General features: G+C 32.6%; 3 protein-coding genes across 3 annotated transcripts; 1 reads left to right on the top strand and 2 right to left on the bottom strand.

Annotated features, from left to right (window-relative positions):
* The first annotated feature begins 692 nt into the window (after positions 1–692).
* LOC124942546 (syntaxin-32-like) lies at positions 693–4599 on the top strand. Its single transcript, XM_047483072.1, has 5 exons — positions 693–1326; positions 1401–1651; positions 1781–1956; positions 3004–3204; positions 4201–4599. The coding sequence occupies exons 1-5, from the start codon at positions 1092–1094 to the stop codon at positions 4358–4360; spliced, it is 1023 nt and encodes a 340-aa protein (XP_047339028.1). The 5' UTR covers positions 693–1091; the 3' UTR covers positions 4361–4599.
* Positions 4600–7118: 2519 nt separating this feature from the next.
* On the bottom strand, positions 7119–9884 carry LOC124941811 (polyadenylate-binding protein-interacting protein 6). The gene is made up of 3 exons (XM_047482164.1): positions 9756–9884; positions 8130–8538; positions 7119–7450 (listed from the first exon to the last, which is right to left on the bottom strand). The coding sequence occupies exons 2-3, from the start codon at positions 8514–8516 to the stop codon at positions 7328–7330; spliced, it is 510 nt and encodes a 169-aa protein (XP_047338120.1). The 5' UTR covers positions 8517–8538; positions 9756–9884; the 3' UTR covers positions 7119–7327.
* A 9269-nt stretch (positions 9885–19153) lies between these two features.
* LOC124943037 (F-box protein CPR1-like) lies at positions 19154–20679 on the bottom strand. The gene is made up of 2 exons (XM_047483604.1): positions 19459–20679; positions 19154–19231 (listed from the first exon to the last, which is right to left on the bottom strand). The coding sequence occupies exons 1-2, from the start codon at positions 20677–20679 to the stop codon at positions 19154–19156; spliced, it is 1299 nt and encodes a 432-aa protein (XP_047339560.1).
* Positions 20680–23378: the final 2699 nt, after the last annotated feature.

Here is a 23378-nt window from a genome sequence, read left to right as displayed (position 1 = left end):
TTAATTAATATATTTTGAATGCGGATAGAATATGTCAGATTATTTAAGTATACTATATTATATGTAGACTATATCGGATTCGACCCTTTTTTATTAGACGATATATCACAATATGTGAATGTGTACGTAAATAAAAAAAAAATCACATCTAATAACTTTAATTAATATATTTTGAATGTGAATTAAATAAGTACAAGTTATTTAAGTAAACTATTTTCGACCTTATTAAACATATAACTAAACTAGTAGAAATGATCCCTTTTACCGAATCATCTATTCTCCTCCATTTAGAGGGACAAAACAGTTATATTTAATTTTTTTTTACTGTTTTGTCACTCTCGATGAGAGGGACACGAGATCCCGTAACATATATGATAAACTATATATGAATATATATATCAAAATTTTATACCCAACTCATGTATATTTTTTTATCAAAATTTTATACCCTAATTAGCTATATGTTGCAACTTTAATTAATATATTTTGAATACGAATCAAAATAACCCGGTTATTTAAATGTAACATATCCTACCCTAATATAAATATACATTTTTTTATATCAAAATTCTATACCCTAATAAAATTATAAAATCAGCTTCATAATTTTGTTCTGTTGGTAACTATAAGGAAAGGAAGGGAAGAAATAAATTGAAGTATTTATTGAGGGATCAATTTGTGGGTAAAAATCAAGTCTTTTTATTCTCTCCAGAAATCTCTCTCCTGTTCAAGAGGATTTGTTTGCATCGCGGGAAGGATTTGCTCATCCCCCATTACACTCTGTCAAGATTTCATCAATTTCGATTCTTTCCCTTCTTATTACCCACAAATTTCATGAAACTTATCCGTCATCTGCTTTCATTGATCATTGAAAAGTCTACACTTGCTTAAAGGGTAGAATCGCCAACCAGATCTAGGGTTTTCCTTCTAGCTGATTTTACTGATTATATCATATTAAGGGTCCAATTGGTTCACTGAGTTTGGGAAAACCCACAAATTTTCTTTATCTAAAACCCAGTTTCCAGGTTGAGCGATAGAGGAAGGCGGGTTGAAGAATTGTATCTGATCTGTTTGTTGGTTGATCTTATAGAATGCCTGTGAAAGGTGCAAGTTCCTCTTTTCGGGATCGGACGCAGGAGTTTCAGAGCATAACCGAGAGATTGAAGAAGTCGTTTTCTTCTCCACAGAATGGGCCAAGTAGTAGTGGTACGAAATCGGATGATCAACGAGCTGCTCTCTCAATGCAATCGGAGTTCAACAAGAAGGCTTCCAAAATTGGGTTTGGCATACATCAGACATCGCAAAAGCTTTCAAAATTGGCCAAATGTAATGTTTGTTTTTCATGATTGTTGGTGATTCATTTGTTGTATAACAGTTAGATTTGCCTTTCCTGATTTCAGTAGCAAAAAGGACTTCTGTTTTTGATGACCCAACAATGGAAATTCAAGAGCTGACTGCAGTTATCAAGCAGGATATTACTGCATTAAACTCGGCTGTTGTTGATCTTCAACTATACTCTAACTCTCGGAATGGGAATGAGAATGTTTCTAGTGATACAAGCAGTCATTCAACTACTGTTGTTGATGATCTGAAGAACCGCTTGATGAGCACAACAAAGGAGTTCAAAGAAGTTCTTACCATGAGAACAGAGGTAATGCTTATTTAATTTCATCATTAGAGTTAAAACTTGAATTTTGTTACATCTTTGGCAAACATAAAGTTGGTAACAAAACAGATGATTAGTTTGCATATATTGATTGTGGAGCTTCAACTTATGCAGAATTTGAAGGTTCATGAAAACAGGAGACAGTTATTTTCTTCTACAGCTTCTAAGGATTCTGCAACTTCTTTTGTACGTCAACGGCCATTAGCAGCTAGATCTGCAGCTAGTGCCTCTGCGGGTCCTCCTCCACCATGGGCTAATGGACCAACATCTTCAGCAGAGTTGTTTCCTAGGTAAAAAATGAATGACTGTCAAGAACTTATTTTTGTTTCTTTCTCATGATGTTACAGCCAATCTTCATATGTGAACTAGGAATTTTCATGTTTGGTTCTCTTTTTTTATACATACTTCAGATAGATCTCTTCAACCAAAATTTGCTCAGTTGTTCAATTTACCCAAGACTGCTGCGTCTCTATTCTCCAGTAAATAGATTCATCTCTTTGTTCTCTTGTCAACCCAGCTTTCTTTCGCCTCCTGGACACAAAATTTTGTTTAAAAGAGGAAGTCTCTTTTTGGGTGAAATTGTACAACAAGAGAATTTATTTAGAACATCGTGATACCATTTTGTTTGTGAAATCTCAAGCTTCACATTACTTGTCTTGTCACATTGTTTTCCTTCCTTTTTTGTTTTGTTGTTGTTGAACTTCTCATGGATTTGATAATGAGTCTATTTGAAATCTAGCTGAAACTATCAATTTCATGACATACGTTAGAAATGTTTGAATGGAGGGAACCAAAGTTGGTTTTCCTCCATTCTCTTAAAAATTTTGAGATTTTGAAGTTTGTGAAAAAGGATAAAAGATGGTCTCCCCTCAACCTTAGGATGATTGGACCACCACTTCCTGCACGAAATTATGATATGATTGAAGAGCGTTTTCGAATCTGAATGGGGGCTTTTAGGTTGAATGGAAAACTAGTATTTTGTCACAATCTCTCCATAATTATGATCTTATTGGAAAATTGCCAAAGTTAAAACTGAAAGATATAAGATTTTTTCAAACCAGGATCAAATCACCTTTTGGATCATGATCAAGAGTACACTGTGATTTTTGTTTTTGTGTACAGATCATTTTCTCGATCATGATCCAAATTATAACATTCATTTCATATAGAGAATCATTGTGCTTTTTGACAAACATAACAAGTGTTGATTTTTCTGATTATGATCAACATGAACAAAAAAATAGATACCAAAACAGTTTTGTTGTATGATATGTTGTCAACATTTAATTTATGAGATTGAAGATAACACCTGATGATATTTTTCACTCTTATATCAGAAAACAGGTGGATGGAGAATCTCAGCCTTTGCTGCAACAACATCAACAGCAGCAGCAGCAGCAGATGGTTCCATTACAGGACAGTTACATGCAGAGTAGAGCTGAAGCTCTCCAAAATGTGGAGTCAACCATTCATGAACTCAGCAATATTTTCAACCAATTGGCAACCTTGGTTTCTCAGCAAGGAGAAATTGCAATCAGGTTTTTTCTTTTAATATTTAGTTATTTATTTTTCATTCCTTCGAAAAAAATTTCAACTACATTATGTCAATTTGGAACTTCTGAAAATTACGTCTAATTTAGGTGCCTTAAGTGATTAATTTGTTTTTTATATTCCAGTGTATCGATTGAAGTTGTTTCTCTGAACTACATAGACATACACTTTAACAATAACATGATTGTTATTCTAATTCAGCAGCTATATGCTAAAGCTCATGTAAAAAAACAAAATTGATTAGCGGAGACACAATTTGGGATCAAATGTCAATGCTTGATATCACTGATATCTACTATAGCTTTAAATCGAGAACAGAAAGCAAGCAATAGTGTCAATGTTTCTTCTACTAAAACAGTTTAAAGAAATAAGTTAGCATTGACCTATGTTGGTTATTTGAACTCTTAAAGATTGTGCCAAATCTTTAGTGATCTAGCAAAAAAGAACATAGGTAGTAGTATGATGTTTGGTTTTTTCCATTTTTTGCAAGCAGTTCAGACTCTACATTCTTTGTTTTTGGCCATGCTATTTTGGCTTGTATTTGGATACCCTTATAAATAATGTGCTTGATTATTGGCTAGGTGTCTAATGCAACTTCTTTAATTTCTGCCTCAGCAGTGAACATATGCATCTTATATGTAGTCTTGAGTTTGCTTAGCTTTGTTCATAATCCATTTTTTTCTTGTAATGAGGTTCATATTAAAAAGAACACAAAAATCGTTAGCTTTATGCATAATTCATTTGGTTGTTAGTTTTGCTTACCTTCAGCTTTCTTATTTTAACCAGTTTGCTTTGTCTTAGTCATGGCCAATTTTGGAAAAACTTTTTGAGTGAGATATCTCATATGGATGTGGATCCAGTTGAATTGACCACACATTTAAAAAATCATTGGAGAATAATTATTAAAGTATTGAACTCTATCTTATATTCCAATTGAATTATGTAACATCGAATTGTGGCCGATGCATTAATTTTGTATGCAGGATTGATGAGAACATGGATGATACAATGGCAAATGTGGAAGGGGCTCAGGGAGCTTTGCTTAAATACCTTAACAGCATATCATCTAACAGGTGGTTGATGATCAAAGTTTTCTTTGTTCTTATTTTCTTTCTAATGATTTTCCTCTTCTTTGTGGCCTAGATTAATAATGATAATAATAATATGTTTTCAATAGTATTATTAAAAACTTCTACTGTGGATGGATGATGGGTAAATCATTTTTTTTTTCTTCTTTTCTTTTGACATTATCTTAAATTGGATTTCATGTAATTCTATATAGCTGCTACAAGATTTGTTGCACTTGCCATAGAGGCATATGAGTTGTATGAACACTATTGAATGATTGATGAGCAACTTGCTATTTTCTCTTGTCTCTTTAATTCATCTCTATTTGTAGTGTTTATATTTGTAAGATGCAGGGGATTTTAGGGTTTGTTTGACTTTGTTTTGTTAAAGCAATTTTGTTTTAATCAATTAGTTGTAGCAGCTGTCAATTACAAGACTGTAAACTATGCAAAACTGTTCATAAACTTTTAGGGCTTTTCCATATTGGTTATTTGGGGATTTTTAGGGATTTTTCAAAATATTTTGTTTGATGAAAAATTAGGTTATTTAGGTTTTTAATTTGTTAAATTACTATAATAATGTATTTTTGTATTTAAATTTTATAAAGAGAAAGTAAGGATATTTTCATTATTAGAATGGTAGCGATAGAGAAATTGTGAAAAAGGATAAATTTCCAAAAAAAATTATTTGTAAGCTTATGTCAATATAATTGTATTTTTAAATGAATAAAATTGTATTTACAAATGAATATGGTTTTGCAAAAATATTGATAACTCAACTGAATCGATAGCTTATCGGTTTCATTTTATTGGTTAACGGGTTCGGTTTTCAGTTGAACTATTTTTTTAGCGGTTAACGGGTTCGATTTTCGGTTGAACTATTTTTCTAACGGTTTCACTTGTAAATCGGTAATAATTTAATCATGTATATTTATATTAGTTATTTTGTAAATATTAAATATATTATAAATAATATTTAATAATATATATATTAGTTTTTTTTTTAATTTTAAATTATAATTTGTACAGAATTATTTTAAAAAAATATAATTTATGCTATTAGTTTAAAAATTAATACTTTTGAAATATATTATATAATTAATATATAAAATATTTCTAAATATTTATATGAAATATTAATATAATATAATATATTATATTATAACAATAATATAATATATTATAATATAGATAAAAAATGAAAAATAACGCAAAGGATTTTGAAAAATAAAATTACTTAATAAGTTTAATATTTAATTTAAAAAATTGAATTATCGGGTTTACAGTTAAACCCGTTAATCAATCGGTACTGACCAGACCAATGGTTCCAAAACCGATAAAACCAATACCAAACCTGGTCGATTAACCAGTTTGTAAAATAAAGAGTAAAATCGAACTTAACCGTAATCGGTTAACTGACCGGTTGAAAGAGCAGCTAAGAACCGATTTACAAAATTAATACTTTTGAAATATATTATATAATTATAATAATATAATATATAAAATATTTTTAAATATTTATATGAAATATTATTATAATATAATATATTATATTATAACAATAATATAATATATTATAATATAGATAAAAAATGAAAAATAACGCAAAGGATTTTGAAAAATAAAATTATTTAATAAGTTTAATATTTAATTTAAAAAATTGAATTATCGGGTTTACAGTTAAACCGGTTAATCAACCGGTACTGACCAGACCAATGGTTCCAAAACCGATAAAACCGATACCAAACCTTGTCGATTAACCAGTTTGTAAAATAAAGAGTAAAATTGAACTTAACCGTAACCGGTTAACTGACCGGTTGAAAGAGCAGCTAAGAACCGACAGACATGCAAGGGTTGAATACCCTTACAAATGAATGAACTGATTTTAGGAACTTTTTTTTCACTCGAGTTTAGTCGGATGACTTGTGGCTAGGGGTGAAAGGCCAACCAAGATCGAATATAGTTGGTTTTTCGTCGGCAAACGTAAGTTTCAACCCTTACAAATGAATGAACTGATTTTAGGAACTTTTTTTCACTCGAGTTTAGTCTAGGGATGACTTGTGGCTAGGGGTGAAAGGCCAACCAAGATCGAATATAGCTGGTTTTCCGTCGGCAAACGTAAGTGTCAAAAAACGCTTCTTTTTCCTCAGTATCTTCCCGAGGTGCGACCGTGGCTAAATCACCTGTAGTCGTGACACATTAGTGAAAATTGAAATTACAAACTTTTGATTTTCTAGAAAAAGAACTCTTATCATTAAGTGTGTTAGATTTTTTTTCAAAGATTAGGGTTTATTCTTTGAAATAGGTTGTTACACATTACAACCTTTTCTTTTGTGATGCTTTTGGTTTCTCATTTTGAACTATTTAGTATTTTAACAAATAATAATATCAAATTTTGTATTTCTGTGAAATCAAAGAGCAATGAAAAAAGTTCAATTTTTTCAAAAGTAAAATTATTTATAGTTTTATAACTAAGGACCATTTAAATAGAAATTATTATTATTATGAGTATAGTTAACCATTATTCACTGGCTCTTGACTTTCACACTCCAAAAGCTAAAATAAGCCCAAAAAAGTGAAAAGTAAACATTTCCTTAAATTAGAAAGGACCAAAACCAATGGATCAACTTTCAGACAACAGATGCAACCAAAACATGATGAACATTTTAAGAAAACATTACAACAAATGCATCCCAAACCAAACCCAAACACTCGGATACAAGACCAAATGTGACATATCCCATTTGTTTGTGTGGGTTTTTCACACACAATTCCGGAATAGCTGTTTAGAAAATATTTATATGGCATGCGAAAACAAAAAACCGAGCCAGAGATGATGGTTCAAGTCATGATGGAAATAAAGAAACAAAGCATTTTCAAATAGCAAAGAACTATACAAACAAAAACCAAGCCTAACCAAACTCTTCTTACCTTGCTATAGTTCATAATTTAAAAACCAGAAAACTAAATTATGTTTTTGGATTATTTGTTTTTCGGATTTTTTGTTATGGCTAAGGGGAAGCATGATCATCTGGTGTACCATTTATGAGGATCCAATTGAAGAACCTGCTATTTCATCTTTCCCATTCTTCAGGCTAAATCCAGATTCCACAATATCTCCAATATCCAAGCTGTCTGGAAGATCAGAAAAATCATCTGTGTCCAGCTGTAGATTAACATGGACACAATCATAAGATTATACAACAAGATATACATTGATTGTTTAAAACATGCATTGAATAGAAAAATAATTACTATGTAAAATGTATGTTTGTCAAAATGAAATAAACTAAAAAGGAATAGAACTGATATAATAAAACAAATACCTTCTATTTTCTAAGCGAGGGCAATTCGTTGGTTGAAATTAAGCAAATATCACAACTCTCACAATGCAAAGATTATTACACCTAATCTCAACCAAGTAGCTCAAATGACAATTCCCACTAAAAACGCTCTGATTTAAAAGGGGTCATGCTAGCCACCCCAGAATAAATCCTGGTCGAATTCAATTATTTATTCTCCATACATGATGAAAATTATCCCTATTGTCTATTCTTGTTGCAACTCATTTAGAATCTGTCAATATCTTCATTTTTTTGGGAATGAATCCCACCTTCATTGTGCAATCGTTTGTGGCTTTAAAATTTTTAGTGAAGATGGTACAGATGAAGTTTCTATCGAATTTTAAACATGATGTGTTAGGCAGGTGAAATTAAAATCTGCAAACTGATTCAGTGTCTGCAGAATCCTTGTCTTATATCGATTCATTTAAATGTAAAACTAAGATATACCTTACGCAGATAGTTTTTGGAACTTCATTATATTCGACAGTTAAGAAAGCTTACCTCAAGTTGCCTCAACATTTCGACTGCTGCTTCCAAGTCTCTCTTATTTGCCAAATAAACCTCTGCAAGTGACTCATCTGATATACCAGGAAATGTCATCTGAAGGTATGTCAAATCCATATCAAACTCTTCAGTAAGATTTGCCTTATCAAATCTATCTTTTGAACTTTGGGAAGTTGAACCATAGGAGCCATAGGTTATCTTTCCCTTCATCATGTACTCATCACTAGCTTGATGTTGGTTCCATGCTACACCTTTAGTGTGAAGTCCCACCTTACCAGTCTCATTCTTGCTCTTAGGATCTGTGTCTTGCCATGCAGTATTTCTTCTTGAAAGGGGAATGTATGCTGCAGCATATGGATTCAAGGAAGATGTTCCAGATTTCATTGAGCAGTTCCGAAAGAGGCAACTGTAAAAATGATACAAGGTAGTTCAGCTCATTTGAAATGTATAACATGATTCATCCAATGATCTGAAAAATACCCAAAAGAAAAAAAGAAACCTATGAACTAGCAATACTTTGTTTTTTGGAAAATCAGGGTTTATTCCCTGGAGGAAGCTAGCACAACCCACCACAACCATGATCCCCACTTCAACCATGGCATTCTTAGTGGAAATCAAACATGTTAGGTAAGACACTTTCCACTTGAGCTACTCTGTAGTTTATGAGGTAGCAGTATTGTCTGCCCTCTTCACAACTCTTTGCGAAGGAAAGAGATAACTAGTAGAATGATCAATAAAATGAACATGATGAAATCAGAAAGAGAGGAAAGACAAACATTTTGGGGGTCAAGTATGACATTAGGAAATCAGCGTCATTTTGAGATTCATACTGTTTTTGTTTGAGTGAGCATCATTCACATTTGTTGTTTTTTCTGAATTCATAACCACACATATCATGACATATTTGGTTGCACTTTTACCATAGCTGATGCATTTTCTTCATTTCTCCTTGCAAGAGATATATAGCAATGACACTAAACTAAGCAGACGAAAAGGGAATATGCTGCATCAACTACCTGTCTGGACTAAAATTCTAGTAGCCAAATATAAAAGCAATATTACATATAGACTCAAACTTCTAGGGTTTGAATGGACTGCATTATCTTATTTCACTATTCTAAATCTAAACATTACAAGTTAACAAATGATGAAAATGACTTGGTTCTACAATAAGTATAAATACAAGTGTCTAAATGCATCATACTCAATTATAATCCAGAGCTTGCATCTTTTGTTCATTATGATACCAAAACTGATACACCAGCTCAATCTTATTTTCATCCTACTTTTCATTTGGACAAAAACCTTAACATTCACATCCTTACCTAGAGATCCATGAAGAAAACAAAACATTAACATCTTAGATTCGATTACATTAACTAGTTGATTGTAGTCTAAACTGAACCCAATTACTTAATTCTAATCCAGACTGACAAAAAAAAACAGCAGGGACAAACCCATTACTTAATTCAGAAGAATTTGACAGTTCAATCATTTCCATAAACTATATGAAGAAATCAAATTCTACGAGTAATCAAAGATATATATATACATAAGTTTTTGATTGGCGATCGATTCGCGTGTGAGATATGAATCTAAAGGATTGAAGAAATGAAAACTCACATGCGTTGGGTTATGGAATCGCCGGATGCTAGCTGATCGGAATTCCTCGCGATGATCGCCTTGACCAAGAAGACAGCGTTTCTCTCTCAAGAAAAACTCGTGTCTTTGTCTACAAATAATTTCATGGACCCATGTTTTATTTTTGTTTTTTAATTAATGCTCATTAATAATTTTTTTAAAATAAAATATTTTTTTATTAAAAAATAGTCAAACATGTTTTTTTTTTCTTTTTTTAATCATAAAATCTATATTTATTTTAATTTTATAAAATTTAAATTCAAAAATATTATATATATATATATATATTCTTTGAAAATATTTATATATATATATTAAAAAAATAATAATAGAAAACAAAAATTTATTGTCAAATAATTGGACTTAAAAAATAGAATTTATCTTGTATTAGATTTAAATTTAATTACGTGGTACATCATTCTCGACACCATTCATAACACCAGATTCTGGTTCTCTATTATTGCTCTATAAAAAATGATAAGAATCATTTAACACAAACATAGAGCCTAACATAAAAAAAAAAAATATTACTCTATAGGCTAATAAATAGTAGAATGATAAAAAAATAATTATTCAATTTAAAAACAGTTTGAGAAAAAAATAATTTATTTAAAAACTATTTTTTAAAATATCTTGAATGTTATATAATATTATTTAATTATTTATATATTAAAAGAATTAATTAAAATAATCTTGAGTTTTTTTTTAAAATAATGAAATATAAACAAAAATAAGGTATATTTATAAAATATTAAAATAAAACTATTTGGATACATTTTTCTATAGATTTAATTTTATATTTATGTTCATGATAATATTTTGAGATTTATGCTTATCTTTTTCTTTTTATGAGTACTAATACTAAATTTTATTTATTTCCTTATTATTATTTTTTTTTAGAATAAAAGGTATTAAATAAAACTATTTTTAGACATTTTCTATAAATATAAGGATGATAATATTTTTTTTCATTTAACAAAATCATTCATAAATATTCCTTTTTTCATTGGATATTCCTTTTAATTTTATAGAATTAATTTAACTAATAATAGAAGTTTGAGGGCTATTTAATATTTGTCCTATTAGGCAAGGGAAATTTGAGGAAATGACCCCAAAATAGGGCCAAATAGCCGATGGTGCGGGCCCAAGATTTTTATAGCGCTGGTGACCCCCAAATTTTTTAATGACCATTTTACCCATGCGTCACGCACCCTCCAGGTGCGTGACGCACCCCGAACCCTATAAAGGCTTAATTTTTTTTCTTTTTCGTTTCAGTTTCTCTCTCATCCAGCCCCCTTCTCCGCCGTGAAACCCTAATGGTGGCGGAGAAGATTTTCTCTTCTTTCTCAGCGATGAAGAACGAATCGAAGAGGCACCGTCGACCATGGCACCATATTCAACGGCCTATAGCTTCGAAGAACATCCAATGGAGACGAGTTTGCACAGCGCTGAGGATTTCGAACAAATTGACATTTCATTCGGCCATTCCACTATATTTTGTGTTTATTTCGTTATTGTTTGTTTCGTGTTTGTTTGTTCCTCATTGATTCGCTGATTCCTTTACTGATTCGTTGAATGCAGATTGTTTGTTTGGTAGGATGCGTCACGTTGGATGCGTCAAGATGGATGCGTCAAGATGGATGCGTCAAGATGGATGCGTCAAGATGGATGCGTCAACATGGATGCGTCAAGATGGATGCGTCAAGATGGATGCGTCAACTCGGATGCGTCAAGATGGATGCGTCAACTCGGATGCGTCAAGATGGATGCGTCAACTCGGATGCGTCAAGTAGGATGCGTCAACTCGGATGCGTCAACTCGGATGCGTCAACTCGGATGCGTCAACTCCGATGCGTCAACTCGGATGCGTCAAGTAGGAGACGATGCGTCACATTTATTTTTATTTTATATAAAAACCCAAATAAGCCTCGACCACTATTCATGCTCTCTCTCTCTCTCTCGCACCCGACGACGCACCTGCCTCGACGACGCACCTGCCTCGACGTCTCTTCCTGCTCGTCTTCGTCTTCATCTTCTCGTTCATTCATTGACTTCTTGAGGTTAGTTTTAGTTATGTTTGTTTATGTTCATGTTAGGTTTTAGGGTTGGTTGCTTCTTGTTTGCAAATGGTTCATTCATGGTTTATGTTAGGGTTTTAGGGTTGGTTGCTTCTTGCTTGCAAATGCTTCATGCATGTTTTATGTTATGTTTTTAGGGTTGCTTCTTGCTTTCAAAAAGTTCATGCATGTTTTATGTTAGGGTTTTAGGGTAGGTTGCTTCCTGCTTTCAAACGGTTCATGCATGTTTTATGTTAGGAATTAGGGTAGGATGCTTCTTGAGATTTCAAATGGTTCATGCACGGTTTATGGGTTGGGTTCCGTCAAGCAGCTGCGTCAAGCAGCTGCGTCAAGCAGCTGCGTCAAGCAGCTGCTTGACGCATCTGACAGTTGTTTCTAGCTATTTTGTCGGTTGCTTTTCTTCTCGTTTGTTTATATTTGTTGTGAAATGTTTTCTCAAACATTGTTGTTTTTCTTTTCCCTTTTGTAGATGGCAGACTTCACGGTTCATGATTTTCCTGGTAGGATTTCATTGAAATCTGTCCTAGCCTTGAAAAAAGTATCTGATAGGTTTGAAGCGCTGGGTCTTATGGAGAGGCGCGTAGACGTATATGACTGCGATCCTGGATGTTATGCTAATCTTGATGAGTTTGTGCTGCCGATGTGCCAAATGATTCCGGTTATATTTGACAAGGCATTGCCTCTTGAAGATAAACAACGATTTCCAATGCTCAACCCTGATTCCGTTTTGCCATACACTAGACGTCCAGAGTCCGAAGTTCCCAAAGCAACAAAGAGTGGAGATTGTGGTGTATTTGTACTTATGTATATTGAGTACTTGACTGCAGGTCTGAATCTATCAGAAGTGACCTCAACTGAGATGAAAGCTTGGAGAGAAAAGTGGGCAGTGAGGTTATTTCATGGTATTGTAGATCCATAGGTTATTTATGAAACTTTTGTTCTGTACTGATATCAAATTTTTGTAATGTTAATCTCAAACCTTTGTAATATAGTTGATTTAATGATATCAAATGTTGTTTATGATATATATGTTATTCTAATTAATTAAACCATGCACTAATGTAAACCATGCACTAATGTAAACCTTTGTAATTTTTGTAATGTTAATCTCAAACCTTTGTAATAGGTTCTGCACTAATGTAAACCATGTTTCGTCAAGCAGCTGCGTCAAGCAGTTTCGTCAAGCAGCTGCGTCAAGCAGCTGCGTCAAGCAGCTGCGTCAAGCAGTTGCGTCAAGCAGTTGCGTCAAGCAGCTGCGTCAAGCAGCTGCGTCTAGAAAAACACTTGGTACAAAAACCCTGTCCCTGTATTACATTCACCAGAAAACTACAAAAACACCATAAAACAACATTAACACCATTAACAATACAATACACTTTACTGAATCCTTGAATCTTGAATCCTTGATGCAAACACAACATTAACACCTCCACACAAGACATTTGGTAATAAGTCTACAAAAACAACATTAACACCACAACACAACACTAACAAGTTCATTCTAAGCTAATGGCTCGTAAGATTGAGATGATGGCTCGTAGAGCTGAGATGAGGGCTCGTACAGTTGAGATGATGATGGCTCATTCTGCTGAGATGATGAGGGCACATGCTGCTGAGATGATGAGGGCTCATGCTGCTGAGATGATGAGGGCTCATGCTGCTGAGATGATGCTCTTGCTCTTGCGGTAGACGGTGCAGGCATCACTGCTTTGCATGTTGCTCTATTATGTCCTAGACCTGCACATGAACTGCATCGTCTCGGGACCTTACGGACCTCACCTTGGGATGTCCTACGTTTAGTTTGTGGCCGACCTTTCTTAACCTTCACAGGTGGTTTTAGACACACGCGTTGTTTGATAATATCGGGAAGATCCCAATTCTCTTCATCACCAACCGGATAACATGTCTCCGCATATGCATTCAACCAAGATACAGTTGTATAATACCTATGAGAAGGATAATAAAACAATTAAAAATAGGTTAAATAAATAAGTTCAAAACGATTAAATACCTTGAGCATAAGTCGTAAGGAACCACATTCCTGTGACGGGCAGCAGCCAGTGCATGTGTACAAGGAAGACCGGAGACTTCAAATACCCTACAAGTGCAGTCCTTGTCCTTCAAATTGACTTTATAATGTGCCTCATTATCATGCACATACAACTCAAATCGGTTAAGGGATGATACGGTATAGAATCTTGCTTTCTCAAAACCATCACATAATAACTTTTCATACGTTGGAGATAAAAATTCTTGGTGGTTGGACGCTTTTTCTCTTCTATCATTAAACCACCCTTGTAATGTTGTTCTTAAAAACTCAAGCATTGCTGAAATTGGATACTTTCTGGCTTCCCTGCACTGACTATTCAAACTCTCTGCATAATTGCTTGTGAGTTGATTGTATCGTTTACCGGGGAAATATGCTCTACTCCATCTTTGAAACCCAATCTCTTCCAAATAGGCAGCAATCCTATGATCTTTAACCCTGATCTTGTCAAAAAACCGATTAAATTGGGGGATAGTGTACGCACGAGAAGCCAAATCAAACTCGACATGGCAATTATCAGTTTTGAATTTGGCATTAATATTCATCTTTATGTGATATGTGCACGCACCGTGGTCTGCTTCTGGAAAAACAGCACACAAGGCATTGGCTATACTTGGGTGTCTATCGGATACGAAGACGAGATCATCAACTAATCCAATTGCTTCTCTAAGTTTTTGCATGAAATAAGTCCACGAGTTATTATTCTCTGAATCAACAACGCCGAATGCAACAGGATACAGTTGCTCATTGGCATCCAATGCAACAGCCACCAATAGTTGACCTCCCACCTTGTGCTTGAGAAAACTTGCATCAACACACAATACGGGACGACAGAAGGCTTTGAAACCCCTAATTGAGAGGCCTAGAGACATGAACATATATTTGAAATGCCCGTGCTCGTCTGTCTGAATATCTGTTATGGTACCCGGATTATTCTTCTCCAACATGTATAGGTATGAAGGCAATTTTCCATAGGAATCCTCTACCGTTCCTCGCACCGCCGTTAAAGCCGTTTCCCTTGCCCTCCAAGCCTTATTATAAGTCAAAAACATCCCATAATCTGACTGCATGTCTTCAATTATTTTTTTAGGCAAGTGGTTATGGTGATGATCCATGTACTTACCCTTCATGCACTGCCCAATAACCCATGCCGGTGTTTGCATTTTTTTTTCCGGCCTCGTCAAAACTGAGCATGAGTGTTGTCGATTGAATTTCCGAATCTCAAACATCTCGGAAAACTTACCTTTCACAGCACGTAAGCTCCACTTGCATGTCTCATCCATACATTTCACATACCAAAGATGTTTTCGAGACTTTTTCACTTTGAATTCAAAATGATAAGTCATCGCATATTTATATAGCGTCAGTTGAAGTTCTTTTTTAGTATCAAATAACGTACCGACTTCCAATACGGTTTCACTAGTTAACGCCAATGCAAATGAAGGGTCTGTCGGTGATACGTCTGTAGGGTCTGTCGATGGTGTGCCCATTGACGCTCTTGCACTAGATGGTGTACCCATTGACGCTCTTGCACTAGATGGTGTACCCATTGACGCTCTTGCACTAGATGGTGTACCCATTGCTCTTGCACTAGATGGTGTACCCATTGGTGTAGGTATTGACCGGTGCGGCGTGCGTGCAACTACTGATGCAGGACTAGTAGTAGCTTGGAAATCACTAACCCGTTCATAATTAAAGTCAATAACGCGTTCATGATTAATCAGTTCATGATGAGCTCGTTCATCTTCTTCTCCTCCTCCTTCATTATCACTTTCAAATAAAATCTGTTGAGAAACAACTCGAGAAACAACGCCGGGTATACTTTTTTGAGTAATGATTGGTAGTGTAGTATCTTGACTTGGGTACTTCTCTACTAATGAGACACAAAGTGGTGACGAAGATGACGAACTTCGACCCGATATCAACCGTGATAAATACATGCCCACATCTTTATCTCCCTCAATAACAACAGGGGGAAGTTTTGCAGAAGGATCATACATGACTTTAATCACTAAATCATATGCAGACTTTTGCACGTTAATCGTCTCATAGATTGTATCAACTAATTGAGCAAATGTAGTACATTGAGGTATATCCATGGTTTTGCATGATTGTGCAGAGAAAGACCTGGTACCATTGGCTGCAATTTGCCACTCTCCATTGTACACAACAAATACGTCAGCAAATACTTCAGCTGCAATTGAAAAAATTATAGTATCAATCGAGAGACACCGTAATAATGAAATCAAGTAATAGTTATAAAGGGTCTGGGGTGCGTTACGCATCTGCGTTACGCAACTACGTGACGCAACTGCGTTACGCAACTACGTGACGCAACTGCGTTACGCACCCGGTTTCCGCCGCGACGGTGGCATTCCACCTACTCATTCACTAATCACTACACCCTAACCTAACAAACAAAGCAATCCAAGAGATAAATGAAGAAGGAGAAGAATACCTGTAGCAGCAGAAAGAGACATGGTGAAGGAAGAGAGGATTCCGCCGTCGTCTTCGTCGATCGGTGGTTCGGTTTTTTAGAGAGAAGGAGGAGAAGGGAAGTGAAGAGGGAGAAGAAGAAAGAAAGAATGAAAAGAACTGATCTTTTTTTTCTTATATAGTAAGGGCATTGTGGACTTTTCACAATGCCCTCAGGTGCGTCACGCAACGGGAGGGTGCGTGACGCAACGGGGGTATTTTCGGCAGAAAAATGTTTGGGGGTCAACAGCGCTATAAAAATCTTGGGCCCGCACCATCGGCTATTAGGCCCTATTTTGGGGTCATTTCCTCAAATTTCCCTTAGGCAAAAGTCATCCTTTGTACATAAAAAATAATTCAAATTTCTCTAATAAGGAAAATTTTATTTAGGCATAATTTAATTATTCTAAGTTGGGCCACATAATTTTATTTATTTATTTAATATTTAACTAAATTATATTTATTCAACTAATCCTGGTTCTGGTTATCATTTAATTAATTAATCTAAATATTAAAATATTCTTTATTTTAAAAATAAATATTATTATATAATAATAATTTTTAGATTTTTTACTAAAAAAATCCCATTTTTTTTTTTACAAATTTTGAAATTGCAATCTGAGAAATGTGTTAACGTCTAAATCTTGAATTCAAATGTTCTAAAAATAAGGTTCAATTCAAATAAAGTGCTAAAAATATAAGCATAATTCTAAATTTTACTTTTATACAACAGCAACAAAGACTACTTTCCAAACAAAGTAAAAAACTTTGGGGAATTTCGTAACATAACTTAATTTTTCATGTTAAAATAATATACCACACTAATTCTAAACTAATATAATTTTTAATTAATCGATTAGTTAAGGTTATATTAACTGATGACTATCATTTTATTCCAGTTATTTTATTTATTTTGAAGACATAGAAGTATGTGTCAAGAAGAAAAATATATTACATAACAGATCACAAGTAGCCCTATTAATTATGGGAAGAATCTTAAAGGTATCTAATTTACTTTTACCCTAGTAATTGTGTTATTAATCAAAATCAAACAGTAAATATCTTCTTTCTTAATATTTGAAAGAAAAAAATTAGATTATAACTCTCAAAGTCAAAACTAATTTAATCGACAAAATAAAAAATGAACTCTAAATAAGACTACCATTTTAGTTTCTCATCTAATTTGAGATTTAAGATAAATGTAAGTTATGGAGCTTCGATCTAAGAGTTCGACTGTTTATCAAAACATGTCGTTTTTTAACATGTACAATGAGTATTTTGAGTTTTTCCATTGGATTATTTTTTGCCACCTATATTGGTATCCAATGGGGGCAAAGTCTCATTCTAAAAGCTCTTGAGATTCAATTATCTCTAATATGAAAATAAATCTCTCTAGCTATGTGGAGAGTAAATTTATCTGTAAGGGAGGTTTTATGGTCTTTATGAAGAGCATGTTGGTCTTTATGTCTACTTATATGATGTCATTGTTTATTATTATTCCTAAAAGTATAGGTATGAAAATGGAGAGGTTGATGTGTAAATACTTATGAGGATCTCTAAGTCTTCGTTCTCACGTCTATTTAGTTGGATAAATGAAAATGTCCAAGTATCAAGAGGGTTTGGATTTTTGTAACCTTTGTGATTTTAATAAGGTCTTATTGTCAAAGTGGTTTGGTCGTTTTGCTTCAAAATAGGGGAGTCTCTGAGTTAGTATGACTGGAAACAAATATGAGTTGAATTGGTCTAGTTGGTTCATAAAAATGTCCAATTGTAATGCGGGATGTAGCATTTGGAGTAACATATCAATTATGTCGAAAAGTTAACGTGAACCTTCTTCGTTTACCGTGATTAATGATTCATCAATTTTGGGATGATGTATGGTGTGGGTAAATATTTTGTGCTGGCCTTTTTTTGTGCTTGCCACTATTTTTATTTATAGAGATCTCATAATCAATGACATTTACAGCTCTTAAGGTTCGGTTAATCTAAGGTTCGGTTAATCTGTTAATCGTATCACAATGTTATTATCTTTAGTGGTCACAAAGTGGTGTTTTTATTAAATCATGTAGGATATTGTTATTCTCTATTCGATAAAGTTGTTCCGACTGTATTTTGTTGTGAGAATTTCTGGGAGTCTAGAGTAATACTATTATACATTGAGTTATATTATGAACCATTGGTGTGCTAAAAATGTTGATTGAGATGACTAAATTCTGAGACAATGAGAATTATATTCCTATTATTTCTCGAGTATCATTTTGGTTAAAAAAAATTGTAAAATCAAACTATCTCAAATGTCATTTTTGTGTATCTTTCCCTTGTTATATAATCATCCCTCTAAGTGTAATAATATTTTATTATTATTTATTAAATATATTTTTTTTGTTGTAATAAATATATTTTTATGAATTGAATTGAAAGTAACCAACTATACATTAAATATATGAAGTTATGGGATTTTAAAAACACAAATCAATGTGATTAATTAGTTGGTATATCATTTATTAATTTGAGAAAATAAGTATATGAAAAACCTTCTCGATCAAATTAAGACCTACCATAATAATAATAATATAAGAGAGGAGAGAATCTCAAATATATATTAATGTCTAAATCAAATATTCTTGAAATGTTCTTAAACTACTACGATATTTGATCCGTTTCTTCAACAATATATACCGCGACAACAATTTTATACCACTTCTTCTATCTCCGTCTGTCAAAAAAACACAAATATCGAATTCAGAATCAATGCAAGTGAAAAATTATATTAATAAGAATTAAGTGGCTTGTATAGCACAACAATAAGCATATTTGAAAATCTTCTCTTTATGGATCCAGTTTCCAAATATGATCTTCTGAAAATAAATATAACAAAAAAAAGGTGTTTCAAAGAATGCAATTTTCTGATACATCTTCTTTAGATCAATCCACCATTTTAAAAAATATGAACAAATAGTAGTATATTGAGGAAAATACATATATTTGAATAGGAATATTGTTCATGCAAAACAAAAAATATGGAGATTAAAGAGAACCTATTTCCAATTTGTAAATCAAATGTGACAAGTATTTGGTTACATACCGTGGTTCCTGGAACATCGACAGTGACGAGACTTTCAAGACAATATTTGTATAGGAGGCTAGTTGAGCTTCTATCACGATCCTTAATCTCCTCAACTGACTTTTGTTCCAAATTATACAAAACAAGCCTCTTATCATCCATATTCAACCATACTTTCTTACCGCACTTGGAATAAGCAATAGGTTTCAAAGGGTGAAAAATCTTAAAAGTACTTGTTCGTGACAATGTAATTAATCTCGACCAATGTTCTTTCATTCCGCCATATTCCTTCAGCAAAAACACATCCACAATTGATGATTCGTACACACAACTTAGCGAAAGACATCCTCCCAAATTATCCAAACATAATTTGGATGGAGTACCATTGTACTCTGGCTGTGGAAGTACTCTGCATTTCTCTGTCCCAAGATCAAATGCAACAATCGAGTTTTCACTTTTTAAATCTGATTTCACAATTGACATAAAATGTAGAGCTCCACCAACAATGCAATCTCCGAAGTTACTCCAATTCGGACAGTGAGGAAACTTCTCTAGCCTATGCCAGGAATTTGATCTCAAACTATAAACCATAATCTCATACTCGGAGAACGACCTAGGCTCACTAAGTATCACAATTCTCACCACCTTGTAATCGTCATTGGTGTTATCGTAACCAATTCGATAAACACAATAAACATAGGCATTGAAAAGACCAATCTGTTTTTCTATTTCAATTGATGCGTAAGGAAGTTTTAAAGCCTTTCTGGTTGATGGATTCCATAAAAAGACATTGTCAATTGCATGGACATTTGGCATGCTAAGAAAGTCATCACCTAAACAGGTTGTCGGATAATTCTTTTCGGCTATAGTATTCGGCCATCTTTTTGAAGGATTCCTTCTGGTTGAAGGATTCCACACAAGAACACGTTGAGTGTCACGGGTATTTGACATACAAAGCAAACCATCACATGAAGATTTAGGTACAAATCCATAATTCCGAAACTTCACCTCTTGAAGAACATCGTCGTCATGGAGGGAATCAAAATCCACCTGAAAAAGATTACTTTTGAAGAGCCTAAGGTTTCTCTTGGTTTGGACTGATCGGTTAAAATGTAATTTGACGAAATAGGGGCTACTGATTAAAGCAAGCCAAGATTTAGATACACATCTAAAACGGATCAGACACTTAATAGGTAATCGACAGAGAACCTCTTCTAGAATATCATTCGACAAATGTACCATTTTTTTTACTATACAATGCACGAAGAAAATAAAATTAACTTGTATCATAACACTTCTCACCAAACACAAACATTCAGGATTAATTATGCCATGTTAAAAAAGAAGTATTTTATCTTAAGCAATAACCGTGCACATTATTTACATTTAACCTAATTCCAAGTCCTAAATAAATAGGCATGATTAGGCCTAATTTTTTGGGAAACTTGGTCTTTACTCAAGACTAGGGCTTACCTTGCTCTCTATAATTAATTAATGACTAATAATAGGAAGTGGAAAGATTTGCATCTAATGAGAAATTAATTGACGTTAATAATTTCTCTATTTTTATTTGATTTATTATATTAATGACTAAATTATATTATTTTTATTATAAATTAAATTTTGTATATAATCTTTCTGAAATTATATGAACTTTGTTGTTAATATATATAGTTTAAAAATATTTTAGACTGGTAATTGGAATTATGCACTCTTCATATATATCAATGTATATTTGGCTACCCACATTCGCCACAAAGGAATTAGTTTTTTTTTTTACATTTTCACAATTGGAAGTATTTAGATAGAGTATATATTTCAGTTTTCAACAATCACATTGACATGATCATGATTAACAATTAAACTAAAGAAATGAATTAAAATGAATTTCATTATATAATTGAAAATTTATAATCTCTGAGTAAAAATTAATAATTAATTAATGAAAAATATATGTAATTTTGATAATGATGTCTAGCTAACATCATTTAGATACAAACTTAATTATTTGTTTACTCAACATTGAATTTTAATTGATAAGCTCTTTCTTTGTTATACAAACAAAACAAAACAATTCAAACCCAATTAATAAACATGATTTGTTTTTAATAAATAAATAAAAAAAGTCACCCTACCACAATTTTACATATTTTATAGTTATGATCATGATAATATTGAGCTCATATATCTCATTTTATATGAGTTTACTAATAACAATTTTTATTTATTTCCTCATCATTTCTTCTTGAGAATAAAAGTATTAAATAAAACTATTTTGAGACATTTTTTATAAATTAAATGATAATAATATTTTTCCCATTTAACAAAATCATTCATAAATATGCCTTTTTTTCCATTGGATATTCCTTTTAAGTTTATTGAAGCAATTTAACCAATAATAGAAGTTTGAGGGCTATTTAATATTTGTCCTATTAGGCAAAAGTCATCTAACCCTTTAAGAGTTGTTTGAGTTTGACATATTTTGGAATTTGGATCATATGTAGAGGTGTGTTTGTTTAAAAAATAAGATTTTAAAAGGTATAATTAAAAAAATTGAAAGAGTTAGTAACAACCAATATTTATGATTTTTACTATATTTTTTTTGTATGTTTTGTGTGCAAAGATGAGTTTTGTTACTTCTTATCATTTATAACCTTGTTTTAAGAAATAAACACCTTATAAAAAATTTTTGGTGCAAAATAATATTTTTGCTCTTATTTTATTGATAATTTATTTACAAAAATGATATTTATTTATTATTATTTTAATTTTAGGGAGACAATAGTGCATACACATGTATAATTGTTTGTTTGTTGAAACATTTTATTGTCTCAATTTATACAAATTACTAATTTGAATTTGGACTAAATCTAAAAATTAATCATTTTAAACAAATCTATCTTTTTATTTTTTTTAACTCTTATCCATTTTTAGGTCTTACAAATTTGATACAATGTAAAGAATACAAAATCGATAATGTCCTCCAAAATTTCAAATATAACAACCAAAACATTACTTATAAGTCATTATAAAATTTAATTTCACAATAATTTTTAAGGTTAGTTGTTGCCTCACACTAAATTTAGCCGATTAGAGGAGCATTGAAGATGACAATTATAATTTACTTCAATTTTGAATCCAAATTATCTCTTCATACGAATATTTTTATTTCATTGGACGGGTAATTAACTGAAAATTTTATAACGATGATATTTGTGTTGTTACCTAAATAAAGCAACAATAATATTAAGTTCAACTTCCCCTCATTGTCATCTTTAAGAGTAGAGATTGTAATTACAATCTGTTACGTGATTTTCGATCTGAATTATCCTAGTTTGACGGATAGATGATCGGGAATGAGGTAAAGATATATTTGTGTTCTCCACCGTAATTTTGTCCCTTATTTTTACACGATTCATTGTTCCTAGGGAGTACTCACTAAAATTTTAGAACAATCAAAGTTGACATTAAAAGTGAACAATAATTCAAATTCTTAAAAAAAACACTCCATTAATGTTGTCTTCCTTCAATTTTACAAGTTCAAACGGTAAACTAATTAGTGATCAACAAGAAGTCTTTTACGCAAACTTTTATTAGAATTATTTTGTCTATTCTAAATGATTTTCCAAACAAGTCCCTATCAGTCTTACGTCACACACACACACTAAGTGTGTGAGAGAGAGATCGTCCACCATATCCTTAGTAATTGGCATCCATTAGAGTTCAACAATTGGAGCTCAAGAAGATTCTCAGGTCTCTCTCTATTCTCTCTTCTCCTTCAATACACGCGCCCACTCAGATTCCCACACTCTTTAAATCTCACTTGCACTGGATTTCACATTGCACATTCCTTGAATCTCTATTTGTTTTCACTTTTTTCGATTCTATAAAGCATCTGTCTTCTCCTTTACAAACATGAGAATAGAAGAAGTTTGTATCTT

The sequence above is a fragment of the Impatiens glandulifera genome, chromosome 6, assembly GCF_907164915.1.
Source record: "Impatiens glandulifera chromosome 6, dImpGla2.1, whole genome shotgun sequence".
NCBI lineage: Eukaryota > Viridiplantae > Streptophyta > Magnoliopsida > Ericales > Balsaminaceae > Impatiens > Impatiens glandulifera.
The sequence above is the reverse complement of the archived record's forward strand: the minus strand, read 5'-3'. Positions and strand labels throughout refer to the sequence as shown.

Bases quoted from the DNA above. Each gene is read 5' to 3' on its own strand.
- LOC124942546 (XM_047483072.1), top strand. From the start codon at position 1,092: ATGCCTGTGAAAGGTGCAAGTTCCTCTTTTCGGGATCGGACGCAGGAG. The intron at 1,652-1,780 runs GTAATGCTTATT...CAACTTATGCAG, and splicing joins TTCTTACCATGAGAACAGAG to AATTTGAAGGTTCATGAAAA. The intron at 3,205-4,200 runs GTTTTTTCTTTT...TTTTGTATGCAG, and splicing joins CAAGGAGAAATTGCAATCAG to GATTGATGAGAACATGGATG.
- LOC124941811 (XM_047482164.1), bottom strand. From the start codon at position 8,516: ATGAAATCTGGAACATCTTCCTTGAATCCATATGCTGCAGCATACATT. The intron at 7,451-8,129 runs GTAAGCTTTCTT...GTTAATCTACAG, and splicing joins AAATGTTGAGGCAACTTGAG to CTGGACACAGATGATTTTTC.
- LOC124943037 (XM_047483604.1), bottom strand. From the start codon at position 20,679: ATGGTACATTTGTCGAATGATATTCTAGAAGAGGTTCTCTGTCGATTA. The intron at 19,232-19,458 runs GTATGTAACCAA...ATTTATTTTCAG, and splicing joins TCGATGTTCCAGGAACCACG to AAGATCATATTTGGAAACTG.